This window comes from Sycon ciliatum, chromosome 9 (genome assembly GCF_964019385.1).
Source record: "Sycon ciliatum chromosome 9, ocSycCili1.1, whole genome shotgun sequence".
In the NCBI taxonomy this organism is placed as follows: Eukaryota; Metazoa; Porifera; class Calcarea; order Leucosolenida; family Sycettidae; genus Sycon; species Sycon ciliatum.
Genome location: NC_088651.1, coordinates 2,533,468 through 2,546,636, shown reverse-complemented (window position 1 = coordinate 2,546,636; position 13,169 = coordinate 2,533,468). Strand labels below are relative to the sequence as shown.

The following is a 13,169-nucleotide window of genomic DNA, read 5'->3' as shown; positions in this document are numbered from 1 at the left end:
GTGGTCCTTAGAGGTTTGCAGTGCACAGCCGTTATATGAATGTGAGACCGTCCATGCCTGGCAAAGTGGTCTGTAGTACCAGGCTGGTCGCTAGTCACGGTGGTCTTTAGTTACAGGTTTTACTGTAGTACCAGGCTGGTCGCTAGTCACAGTGGTCTTTAGTTACAGGTTAGACTGTATTGCTCTGTTGTGTGTGTGTATGCTGGTTCTTCACAGCTACACCTGGACGTCTCGTCGATCATCTGGAAAACACCAAGGGATTCAGCCTGCGCTCCCTCAAGTTTTTGGTAGGTGCCCGCGTCCTGTGCTGTTACTGAATGTATCCGATCCTGATGATTGTTGTTACATGGACGGGTAGATGGGATTTAGGACTTTGGCCTCTGCTTGGTGGATCTGATCCAGTCTCCACCACTCTGTATGGGGCAGCATCTGACACTTCATTGTGGTTGGTAGCCGTCCTATGGAAGTGGAAAGGTGGTTCTTGGCCTGACCAGTAGACGGGTGCGTAATTATTTATAATAATTATGTGTGTGTGTCTCATTGTGCTTGTACATGTCTGTGTGTGCTTGTGTGGCTCTGTGTGTCCTTGTTTGTGTGTGTCTGTGTATGCGTACTTTTCAAATGTGTTTCTTGCCGCAGGTGATGGACGAAGCTGATCGAATTCTAAACATGGATTTCGAGATTGAGGTATGTACGGAGAACCGTGCTGATGTTTGTTCGTGTGTGTGTGTGTGTGTGTGTGTGTGTGTCCCATATGGTGCAGTGGTATGTGCAGTGATTTCCAATCGATAGGTTGCGGGTTCGATTCCCGACGATTATGATCACACACGTCTTTCTTCTCTTTCTCAGACTCCTCCTGACTTTTCTTTCATTCTCCTGGGTGGTTACCAACAGCCAGTGCATGCCGGAGTATGTGGTGTGATGTGTGTGCGGGGAAAAAAATGAAAAAAGACCAAAAAGTAGGGATTCACTGGCCAGAAAAAGCCACTTCATAGCTGTGTGGTGTAGACCAGGCTGAATAGTGGCGGTCAATTCTTCAGCCTTGCAAGCTGTTGAATGGTGCAATCCCAGCACAAGCTACTACGGCTTCTGCTGTAGCATCGCCATCATCGCCTCCGGCGATGGGCGTCCAATGGTCCAATGGTGTGTGTTCGTGTGCATGTGTGTGTGTGTGTACTTATGTGTGTTTAAAAATACTCCGGTATACATTTTATCCTTCTGTGGTACGCGCGTGTGTGTGCACAGGTATCTTTGTGGCTTTGCACAACATGTTTGCTCACTCCTCACTGTTGTTATCTTGTGTACACAGGTCGATAAAATCCTCAAGTGCATACCGAAGGAAAGAACAACATACTTGTACTCAGCGACTATGACAAAGAAGGTACACTGTGGTGTTGGTCTTGTTTGCATGATGTGAGAGTTTACCTAGTTTTGTTTTCAAAGTCATCGTAGTTGAGGCAACTCCGCCCCATTGCTCTGACGTGTTCTCTTCGATATTCTCCTTGCTGTCGTCGTTTGTGCGTGTGTGTGTATGTGTGTGTGTGTAGGTGAAGAAGCTGCAACGTGCGTCTGTGCGCAACGCCGTCAAAGTCGAGGTATCCACAAAGTAAGTCACCGGTCCTGCTTGCCTATCCGGCCTTCGCTACGGCTTTGATTGATCTGTCTTAGACTCTTAACATAAGGCGAATGAGAAAGTAGCTACTTGGCTATACGTTATGACACACAGTATCAATCCGCTATCGTAGTGTTGCCATTGGGGAATGGACATGCATGTACATGTACTTGTACAACCACTTTGAAACATTCCGAATCGTTCAATTGTCCATGGAAAATTTCGTAAGTAGTGAAGTTTGCACATCCACATTATCATCAGCTTTGCAATTGTGTTCATAAGCACAAGCAGCTTAGGGGTCGTCCGTACTAAATATAGATAAGAAACGAAAACTAGTATCTCTGTCTCTCTCACTCTGTGTGTCTGTGTGTGTGTGTGTGTCTCTCTCTCTCTCTCTCTCTCTCTCTCTCTCTCTCTCTCTCTCTCTCTCTCTCTCTCTCTCTCTCTCTCTCTCTCTCTCTCTCTCTCTCTCTCGCTCTCTCGCTCTCTCTGTCTCTGTCTCTCTCTCTCTCGCTCTCTCTGTCTCTCTCTCTCTCTGCTGCAGGTATGGCACTGTGGAGAAGCTACAACAGTCATACATATTTGTTCCCCAGAAGTTCATGGATTGCTACTTGGCTTTCATCATTAACGAACTGCACGGCAATTCCTTCATCATCTTTTGCTGCACATGTTCGAACACGACGCGGTGAGTTATTGGTCGTTTGTCAGTGCTGTTATCGTGTGCTTTGTCTGTTATGAGACTGTTCATTGCCTGTTCTTTCTCTCTCTCTCTCTCTCTCTCTCTCTCTCTCTCTCTCTCTCTCTCTCTCTCTCTTTCTTACACACCCACACACACACACACCTTGGTCCTTGGTAACACTGCCATCAAATGGTCACGTGTCCCCTGTGCAGGGGTCGACAGCACTGAGTTCAGCATTGGATCCAGAAACGCCGCTCTACTTCCTGGACAGGAAATTATCAGCTATGCAGGTCGAAACCACGTGATGACTTGCAGCAGCGACCGCAGCCGAGACAATGCGCTCTGCAGCAGGGCAGGGCAACCCGCTGTTTCCGGACCGAGTCTGCCGATGCCACAGCCGAGACCGACGCCACTTCAGCAGCCGAGTTGGAGAGACACTTATGCGAAGCTAGCCCACCAGCACTCACACACACACACACACACACAGGCACACAGTACAATCTTCTTAGTTGAGCTAGAGACTGAAAACCGGGTGTCTGTGTGAGGGGGAGGGGGGGGGGGGGGGGGTAGCAGTCCCAGCCTGTTATGAATTATGTATTACATAGTATATGTTTCCTATAGAGGGTGACTTTTAAAAATGCTGCACATCAGTCTTTTAGCTTCCACTGCAGCATGTTCTGAGAAAATATCAAACTATATGATTCATTGATTTTTCTGGTCGCCGCTGCTCTTTCTCTTGCATTGCCCAGGACTGCGTTGCTACTTCGCAATCTCGGGTTCAGCGCCGTGCCACTTCATGGTCAGATGTCACAGGTATGTCTTTATGTGCCCCCACAATTGTCGTCCCTCTTGCTGTGTTTGAAGTATACCCTGTTTTCTGTAATAAGAGCCCAGGGCTCTTTTTTATTTCAATGACAGCTGTAACCGCTGTGCTATTATTGGAGATTGTGGGGTTTTTCAATGGTCCACCAGTATCAAGCTAACTCCAGGATCTGAATGCAAGCAACTAAACGTATCGAGAATTTTCTAAAGCCAAACTCAAAAGGATATTGTCGAAACCGATGCTTCACACTACCATGCCGTCGTCGTTTCCCATCTGCTGCGTGTAGTGGCTCTGGTTCTCATTTTGTATTCATGCTGTGTGTGTGTGTGTGTTCATGGTGTTTGTTGGATGCAGCCCAAACGTTTGGGAGCCCTGAACAAGTTCAAGGCCAAGTCACACTCTATCCTGGTAGCCACTGATGTAGCCAGTCGGTAAGTTATACCTAGAGAGTATGCAAATCCATACAGTAGATTCAGCGGAGGACGTTCAGGCTTGTTGTAACTCTGAGTTTCATGCCACTAGGCAATCATCAGACAACTGAACCAAGAGAGTATACAGTAAGACTTGTCAAGGCGACCACTCGGATGAGGCGACCACCTGTCCAAGAAGACCATTACAACCAGGACCAAGGGATGTTATTCCCAGTCAAATGACCCTGGATAAGGAGACCACCTGGAAAAACAGAGACCGCATTTTGAAGGTCCCTTGAGCGGTCGTCTTAGACAGCTTTCACTGTACATGTATTTCGTAAGAGTGTGTGCACTTATGGCCGCCGGTGCTAGTTGGGCCGTCATCACACTACGTTCTCCGACTCCCGTTTACGTCTACATCTACGGTGAAAAGACCAAAACGGGTGGTCGTGTCATCAGACAGGCACAGTTCTAACTTCTTGACGCTTACACGCAGTCACGTTTTTGAAGAAATTTGATAATTCAACCGCATGTAAAAGGTCGCTTGGAGAAAAGGCTGGGGGAGATACGCACGTTCATCCAAAACGTCGTATACCACCACCACGTCTACGTTTCCTCTGCTCCCGTGTTCAGCCCATATCATCATCATGACAACTGAACAAAAACTCCTTACGTGGACGTAGACGCAGTGCTTTGTACCGTGGGGTGATGGCAGCCTTAACAAATTACCAAATCTCGCATGGTACGTCGATTCGGCCAGCTTTTCAATATGGTTTTATGGTCCATGAACTAAATTTTGCAGCTAGACAAACTCCCTTTCTTTGGAGTTGGACGAAACTACTCACCGACCAAACTTTCTTCCTGTACAGTACTGTAAAATCCCACCAGAGTGACCCTACCTCCGCGACCCTTCTAGCAGGTCCAGGTGGGGAGGGGCAGATGGGCGAGTCCTACTGGCTGCATTCAGTACTACATGAACAAGTTCTCATCCTACAAAATGTATGCGTGCATCTCGTACACCGACCAAAGGTCAAGAGCAGAAGTCGTACAAACGCGTCAAAACCCAGAGTTTGTCCGATCCCTGGTCAAGAGGGTGTGAACTGTTGCGTACATTTCCAACCAGGTCGAGCACGCGTTTGCAGTGCAGTACGGCATCGCACTTCACAGAGTCATACGATGATACAAGAAGTCAGGGAGGGGCGCATGGGAGAGACGGGGCGCTCTGGCGGGATTTTACGCTACTGGTCGTAATGAACTGCTGAATTGTAGCAAATGGACTGTGTGTGTCTGTGTGTGTGTCTGTGTGTGTCTCCTGTGCAGTGGTCTGGACATTCCACACGTCGACGTTGTCATCAACTTCGACATGCCAACCCACTCCAAGGTATGCTGTACTACTGCGAGCTGCTGTACCACATGTGAAATGTTCTACCTTTCGCTAACTGTATCCATGTCTACTTGCCTATACCGTTCTGGCAACCAGCATCCTTTGATTGCGGATTTTGTCAAGATTGTGCGAAATGTGGCCGAATCGCATGCTAAAAAAGCTTGCTGAGCGCTGTCATGAAGGATACGTCGATAGGCCATTCGATGGCCTTAAAAGTTAAAACTACGGTTACACCCCTACAACTACATTCTCTATCATTCAAGCCTGTACTGATCGTTGCTCTTCTGAATCAATCCATCGTTCGCTTCAGTTTTTCTTCTGTGTACCCCCATCTTGTTTTGTCCTCATTCTCATTTTTTTAGCAAAAAGTCATGTATGCGGACAAGTGCCATAGAGAACTGCTGTTTGTTTGTTTTCGTAACTCGTATGTAACAGGCAACCTACAGTGCGTTTGAAAAGTATAGACGCGTGATTTCGAAAAAAACCGCTAGGCCAGCATCTATACCACATGAAATCTGTGATCACTTTGAGCACAAAAATTTCCAAATTGGGCATTTGTTATCTGATCGCTTAAAATTAAAAATCTGTATGAGTGTAATTGGGGAAAGGACCTGAGCAATATTCCGGAAAACATTCTCAAGAAGCTCCAGCCAAATTTGAAATATTCCAAAAATACCATGCGTCTACTGTATAAGCAGAAATATTCGTCTGGAATTAAATTTCGTCTTTTTCGTCCAAGGAGCTTTTGGACTAAATTAAATGTAGGACGAATATCGATTTGTCCAGCGTTTCTATACACTCTTATGATCTATGGACGTAATTTTCAACCGGACGAACTCCTTTTCTTTGGAGTTGGACGAAATTATTGACCGACGAAATTTTCTGCCTCTACAGTATATTTTTGAAATGGACTCTAGCCAACCAAGCGGGCTTTGTTGTTTTTATCCTGTGCACAGGACTATATTCATCGTGTGGGTAGAACAGCCCGTGCTGGTCGTGCCGGTCGCGCTATCAACTTTGTCTCCCAGTACGGCGTGGAACTGTTCAAGCGCATCGAGGAGCTGATTGGCAAGAAAATGGACGCCTACCCGACCCAGGAAGCCGAAGTGCTGCTGATGCAGGAGCGCGTGATGGAAGCTCAGAGGATAGCGCGCACGGTGAGGATCTTTCTTTGGCTGCTTCTAGCACAGTGTACTGTTCTCTGTGATTCTGTATGCTGGAATACTGCATACTGTCATATTTTTGCATAGCTGTTTCTGCTATACGAAATCACAATTGTGTAGCAGTCTTTGATTTTGATTAGCATTTTTCTTTGAAGGTTGGGTGTTTACCACATTGTCCTTCTTGAGAGTGATGCCTGAAACCCATTTGCAGAAAACGACTGAAGCATACATGTGCACGCAGATTATACCCTGCACCACATACACTGCACAATATGCATGTTACTTGACGGCGCAGGCTAGGCATGGATAGCCTGTATGTATCGCAATTTTCCGCGAGTCACGGTGACTTTTGAGTAGCAATAGATCGATTTTGCATCGCAAACTGCGATGCGATACAGAATAAATTCATCCCTGTACATGTATGTAAACCCTAAAGCCAGGCTTGTGTGCCGACAGTGTATCTTGAAAAGCAGGCTTGTATTCAAAACAGGCTTCTATAATGAGACATGCTTTTCAATATACAAGACACTATGGTATGTGTATTGTCAGTACATGTATTAGTTTGGTCATGGCCGTGTGATCATGTCGTCCTGTTTGCCATGTTCAGAGCATACTTGCTTCCAGGGGTAGGAGTAGTAGGGAGTTCCACAGTAATTTTGGCCAGTGGCTGGGACGTGGACTTTCACTACGAAGTCTTGTGATATGCGACACTAACATGCAGAGTTACAACACCCATACTCCAGTATACGAGCACACTATACATCTACACTGTAGATGTGTGTGTGTGTGTGTGTGTGTGTGTGTGTGTGTGTGTGTCAGCGTTCATTTAAATCGGCTGCGGGTCTCACCGTTGTGGAACCTGTCCAAAGCGCCCTACTGTGGCTGAACGCCAACAATTCAAGTTTCACTGCCAAGTTTGCCACAACCGACGGTTCCGGAGGCGGCAAGATCTGGATCGCCACTTGGAACATTGCCTCCCTCCTCCCCCCCCCCCCCCCCCCTAACCTCTCTGACGGTACCTCCCATCTGGGAGCGGCGTGGCCAATCCTGGCAGCTGTCAATAGTAGTAGTAATGTGTGTGTGTGTGTGTGTGTGTGTGTGTGTGTGTGTGTGTGTGTGTGTGTGTGTGTGAAACGAAGAGTACATACGCCCTAAGATTGTGTAACGGCCCTCATTACTCTACCTAGAGCTACAGTAGCACGATGTTCATCTTGCCACGTGGTTCAAAGACCTGCCTGTACAGGGGAAACAGATTAGCCCAGAGCTGTACCCACGGCTGATTTGCGTACATCACGGTAGCTAAAATAAAATAAAAACCGGTGCAGGCTTGTGAACGGATGTGTCTGCTGGCTTGACTTTCCGCTGCCGCACACCTCTATAGACCGCAGTTGCATCCTCTTAGGGGTACTGTAAAACATGTGATTTTCGGTGTAACTTTAATTCCGGTGATTTCGGTAGAGAAACCAGGCACCTAAATTTTATTAAAAATTACAGTGAAACCTAAGAACTAGAATTCAAGCGCCATTGGATTCATCACTGTGTATTCACTGGGCAAAACATATGGATAAGAAGAACTCCCGTTATTGCGAACAAATACCGCCGGTCCCTTGGTGCTCGACTGTACACTTTAAAGGCACTAGAGTATGCACTGTATGTGACGGGAACCCTGGTCACCTAATTCTACATTGCACCTGAAACCTGGCAGGTCTCTGCCACCGAAATTATGATGCACCTAAAATTACATGTTTTACAGTATACCCTGTTGCTCACGCCTACTAGCTTCAAGCATTCAATCCTGGTCCCATGACCTCTCTGTCTCTTTTTCTCTGCTCCCGTCTGTAGGAGGTGAAGGAGTTTGAGTCAAAGAAGAGGGAGCGCGATGATGACGATGAGGCTTCCCAGGCTCCCTCAGCTAAGCTTGTCAAGCGTGCCTTCGACCAGCGATCGAAGGGCAGAGGCAAAGGCGATACGAAAGGAAGGGGCCGAGGGCGAGGACGGGGCCGAGGCCGATAGGGCTAGACCGTCCACCGTTTTCTCTCTCTCTCTCTCTCTCTCTCTCTCTCTCTCTCTCTCTCTCTCTCTCCCTGCCTTTGCCGAATGTGTTTGGCTGGCGTCTACTTTCTTTCCCCGTGAGTGTGTTAGGCTGGCCTGTGCTGGTATTATAGTTTGTACTCATCATCAAGCTACATGATAGTTCTAATTTCTTCCAGTACGTTACATCTCTTAGACATGGCCCAGGGTCAACATTTTGGTTGATTCGGTTTTCTATTTCTAATGCAGTTCAGACACGAATTTCAATGTAGTGTTGGTATTTGACACACAAATGAATTGCCTTGAATGGAGTCTTCGCACCCTGAGAATAGTGCAGTTTTGTGAGAGTACTCTTGGCTTTGGTTATGCACATGCTGTAAGCTTGTAAGCTAAATCATGCTGGGTGATGCTGAGATTTCAATACTATGTACAAGGGTTGGCACCCTGCCTGAAAGGATTGGGCAGCTTTTTAGGCTTCCCGCCAGATTCTTGTTGTTGTCCTGGAAACTTCTATGTAAATGTGACTTATAGGCTGTTTTGTACCTAGTCTGAAGAGGGCCTAACTCTTAATTGCGCTCACACATCATGCGGGGAGTCGTAATAGCCTAATCCCAAATCATCCTTTCCCGTACATGGCAGCTAATCGTCAAGCACCTAGTACCTTGTGATGAGTCAAGAATTAGTTTTGTTTTGCATACTACTAGTATTGAAATCTCACTGAGCTTTCCTGAACCGATATTAAATTTGAATTTATCTCTCAGAAACAACGTTGACGTGACAGTCACAATCAGGGATAGGAGTCGTCAAATATATATTTGAATGTATTTGGCACTACTGTGCTCTCCCATTCCCTGGTCAGGATTTGAAATCTATGTAATAATTATTAAAACCTGGTTTGGTAGTGTGAAATTCATCTTCTAGTACCCGAAGAAGAAGAAAACCGGGGGGAGGGGGGGGGCTTTGAAAGCATAGTTTCCTTTCTGTTTACCGTCTTTGCAGGCCTGGGAAAGCTCTGGGGGGCCCGGGGGGGGGGGATAAACCCTCTAAACAGTGACACACACACACGCCTGGTGAAATGGCTGTAAATGCAGGCCTTGCCAGCACTTTCCATCAATTATTTGAGGGAATGAAAAGGGAACAGCTTCACTCGTATGATGTCTATTGGATCATTGCATGGAGTAAATACAATGTACATGTACATGTACTCGTACATTTAATTTTTTTTATCTACTTCTGGTTTTTGGCTTGTGCTACTGCTACTGCACTGCTGCTACTGTGCTAGCGCTGCGCTGAGCTGAGTCGAATGACGTCACAGAGCGAAGCAAATCGGGACTGTCCCTGCAGTTCCTCTGAGTTTCAAAATTCGGTACGAATCTCATTCTTTGAGCAGATTTTCCGTGGATTCCTGGCTGTTCCCAAAGAAGACCCTCGGCCGCGTGCTGGTTTCAGTGAGATGATGTATGAAAACCGTTGCGCAACCTGGTGGAAACTTTGAAGAGGTTGCGTTTGATCCTGATGAACGTGATTCGGGTTCTTCAGGCACTGGAAAAAGTGACAAGATTGTTTGTTTGACGACGTTGTTGGAGACACGCCGGAACGCTCCCGAGTAGGCCAAGTGTGTGGCTTGTTAGTTGTAGAGACAAACGCCTCGGTGAGGAGGCGAAAAACCTGCAAGCATGCTTGCTTCCAGGAGTGCTAGCCTGCCTCAGGCCATGTTTAGCAGAGGGATGGCGATAATGAGTTCCAGGAAAAAGTCACCAGCATACATTGTTGGGGTTGGAATGACGAAGGTATGTGACGACGTTTGTGCACTCTTCTGAAAGTAGAAGACAGTCTCGTTGATCCATGGAAGAAAGAATTTCTGCATTTACTTCTTGAACGTATCCTTATTTGAAAAGCATCAACCATCATTGCATGCAAATTCATGGCATTGAATACTCATTTGAAATTTCCATACAAGAACAGCATCATAATGATGTGATCAGACTAAGAAAGGCACATTGATAGCACACTTATAATTCTTGGCTAATACAAGTGCAGTATTCACTGGGATTCGTTGTAGTTGTCTTTCGTTGGAAATTAAAATTGAGGACTAAAAAAATAAAATAAAGCAGGTCTGTTATTCCTGCTGTCCAGTGGCCATGACTGCATGTGATGTCCTGGATTGTTGGTTGCCCTGTCCCATGGCTCTACATTTCTACCTTACACTGCACTCTAAAAACTCCATGGCTAACACACAATGGTTCTGTTAGTTCAACTTACTTGACAGTGTTCGAAATCCAGGCGAAATATTTCCGTTAAAAATGTCATTGCTTGCATCTTCCAACCGTTTGTACTTGTCGAAGTATGCATATTGTTTCTGTACACACAAACTATCCAACATGCCTTTTAATTTTGTACGCGGTCAAGCCGCGGGTAGGATTTCGTTGGTCGCACTCAATGGATACTGGATGTGTGGTGGTGGTATTGGTGCTGATGTGTGTGTGTGTGTATGTGTGTGTTTTGGTGCGGCACTCGCCGTGGTTGCTGTTGTATGGACCTAAGAGCGCACTGCGGATGGCTAGTGGCTGTTGTTGTATAAATGGATGAACCTGTTAGTACTTTGTTTCATATCTCAGTGTTTTGCGCGTGTGTGCATGTGTGGGGTGTGTTTGTGTGTGTGTGTGTGTGTGCGTGTGCGTGTGCGTGTGTGTGTGTGTGTGTGTGTGTGTGTGTGTGTGTGTGTGTGTGTGTGTGTGTGTGTGACGGGCGTATACATGTGTGTGTGTGTGTGTGTGTGTGTGTGTGTGTGTGTGTGTGTGTGTGTGTGTGTGTGTGTGTGTGTGTGTGTGTGTGTGTGCGTGTTTGTGCATGCATGTGTTTATACGTGTGTGTGTGTTTTATTGGTGCCTGTCCTATCACCTATGACCGTATATGCATCGCATCCAGTTTGAAAAGGTAAGGCTATATTGATGTAGCTCGGAACTCTCGCACTCCTGCACAGTCACGTGCACGTTAGATCGCTTGAAGTAGTTCTTCAATACAGTGACTGAATGGTCTCTCTGCTGTGAAATCATGAACACTTAAGCGGGATACACAGAAGCTTTTTTGCGATGCGACACGCGATGCGACGCGATCTGCGATGGATGCGTGCGATGCGAACTCGCGAAATACCATTCACAGAAGAAGTCAGGGATGCGACAAAGTTTTGCTGATTTGGGTACGTCACCATGACATTCGCGCGGTTTGTCATAACTTGTAAAAATTTATAGGCAACTCTTGCACCTTTGTACAACTTTGCTGTAGAAAAGGTCAAAATCGTACACCAAATCGCTTGTCGCATCGCATCGCATCGCAAAAGTTGAGCCAAGCTCAACTTCTGCGATGGCCTGCGATGGCCCAGTTGCGGCAGTTGCGTGGGGTGCGACAAGGCTGCGATTTGGGGTTTTCCCGGTTTCGCGTCTGTCGCATCGCGTGTCGCATCGCAAAAAAGCTTCTGTGAATCCCGCTTTAGAAGTTTTTCGGGGCAAGGCCAACCGCATACAGATCGAAACTCTGTAAACACGTTTCTGTAATTTGAAGGGCTGGATGCCCCCCCCCCCCCCCCCCCCCCCTCTCCCGTGCAAGATGTTGAACTGCAGTCTATGGGCGCTGCAACGGTACGACCTCACGTCAAATGGCCTTTGCTGGTGGCAGTGGACCCTGGTTCATGGTAGCTACAGGATTGTTGTGTCTGAGCTGGGTTTGGCTTCCCCTCACCCACTCCTGTCATCTCCTCACACTTACTTGAAGCTCTTACACTGCATCATCTCACACTTTCATGTCTATACTCCCAATGCCCCAATACAAGTCTGTTAGAGTAAGGTTAGAAATTGCCTGTTACATGTACCAGCTGATGACTAGCGTTACTTCCGCTATATGTCGATTCTTATGTACCGTACTGGCAATATATGTTGCCGCAGTGAGGCCATGAAGCGTTACATTGGCACATGTTTGCCGCACGCAGGGCGTTACATGCAAAGTCGCACAGGAGCCGTTACACAGGTTTCTATATTGCCGCAGTCCTTTTTTTGCTATTGCCGCATCACTTTTTTTGGTATTGCCGCATCATTTTTTTGCTTTTGCCGCATCATTTTTTCTTTTCATCCACATTGAAGGCACAGAAATTCAGTTGCTATCCAACTGTTACAAACCCGACGGCAAAGGGCGACAACGATATCAATAGAAGACTGTATATTTTAACTATCAGAGTGATCTGTTCACAAAAAGATCATCAAAAGGAAAGTGACATAGGGGAAGAGCGCTTCCTCCAAAAACTACTTTTCACCACGCGGTACACGTGCTTTCACAATTTTCAGCCTTTTTTTGCAGTGCAAACTGCAATGAAAAGATCGCCGCACCCCGCCGGACGCGCGTTACGAACTCAACGAAAATTTGTCGCACTAGCCTGGTCGCGCGTTACGCCGCACCCCCCTGCGTTACGCGTTACGCGGCAACATATATTGCCAGTACGGTAGTATACAGTCAGGGGCGGATCCAGTGGGGGTTCGGGGGGTTCGAACGAACCCCCCTGATTATTCCGACCATACTCCATAGTTCGGGTGTGACCACTATTAGTAGTATTACTAAGCCATGCTCATGCGTCGCGTGCCCCATGCTATGGCCCAGTCTAGTCAGCCCAGGCCAGAGCGGTCCGCTAGCTATGCACCTAAGCCCATGCTAGATGTCATGACGTTGTTGTCTTGTATGTAGAAAAGTAAAGTACATTGTAGATCTGCACAGAATGTACAGCTACGCGTTCGCTTCGGAGAAAGAGGTGCATGCATTTGTTGAGCTGCTGCGGAAACTTCGAAAGTAAGCTTCAAATACTAGTTTCTGAATAGTGGCCGTGCAGTGCTGTATTGTAATCACGGCTCGTGCTTTTTGAGCTGTCTTAGAGTTCGTCGAAGCGTCTGAAAGAGGCAGGCTGAAGACCAGCTGCCATTGAATTTTGGTGACACTCCAAAGAAAAGTTTAGCCACTAGTGTCGAAGGTAAAACAAAGAGCGAAACTTTGAAAATCATCTTCAAGTTCAACAACGTCCCATCA

At 46.8% G+C, this 13,169-nt stretch overlaps 1 protein-coding gene across 1 annotated transcript; it reads left to right on the top strand.

Moving 5' to 3' along the window:
- Positions 1-216: 216 nt before the first annotated feature.
- On the top strand, positions 217-8,855 carry LOC135824511 (probable ATP-dependent RNA helicase DDX47; the record flags this gene model as incomplete). Its single annotated transcript, XM_065337249.1, is given in 10 exon segments — positions 217-287; positions 640-687; positions 1,310-1,381; positions 1,548-1,606; positions 2,157-2,297; positions 3,041-3,104; positions 3,469-3,545; positions 4,845-4,905; positions 5,865-6,065; positions 7,914-8,855. Coding segments are annotated over 10 exon segments (965 nt in total), but the record flags the coding sequence as incomplete, so codon positions are not given.
- Between the last annotated feature and the right edge of the window lie 4,314 nt (positions 8,856-13,169).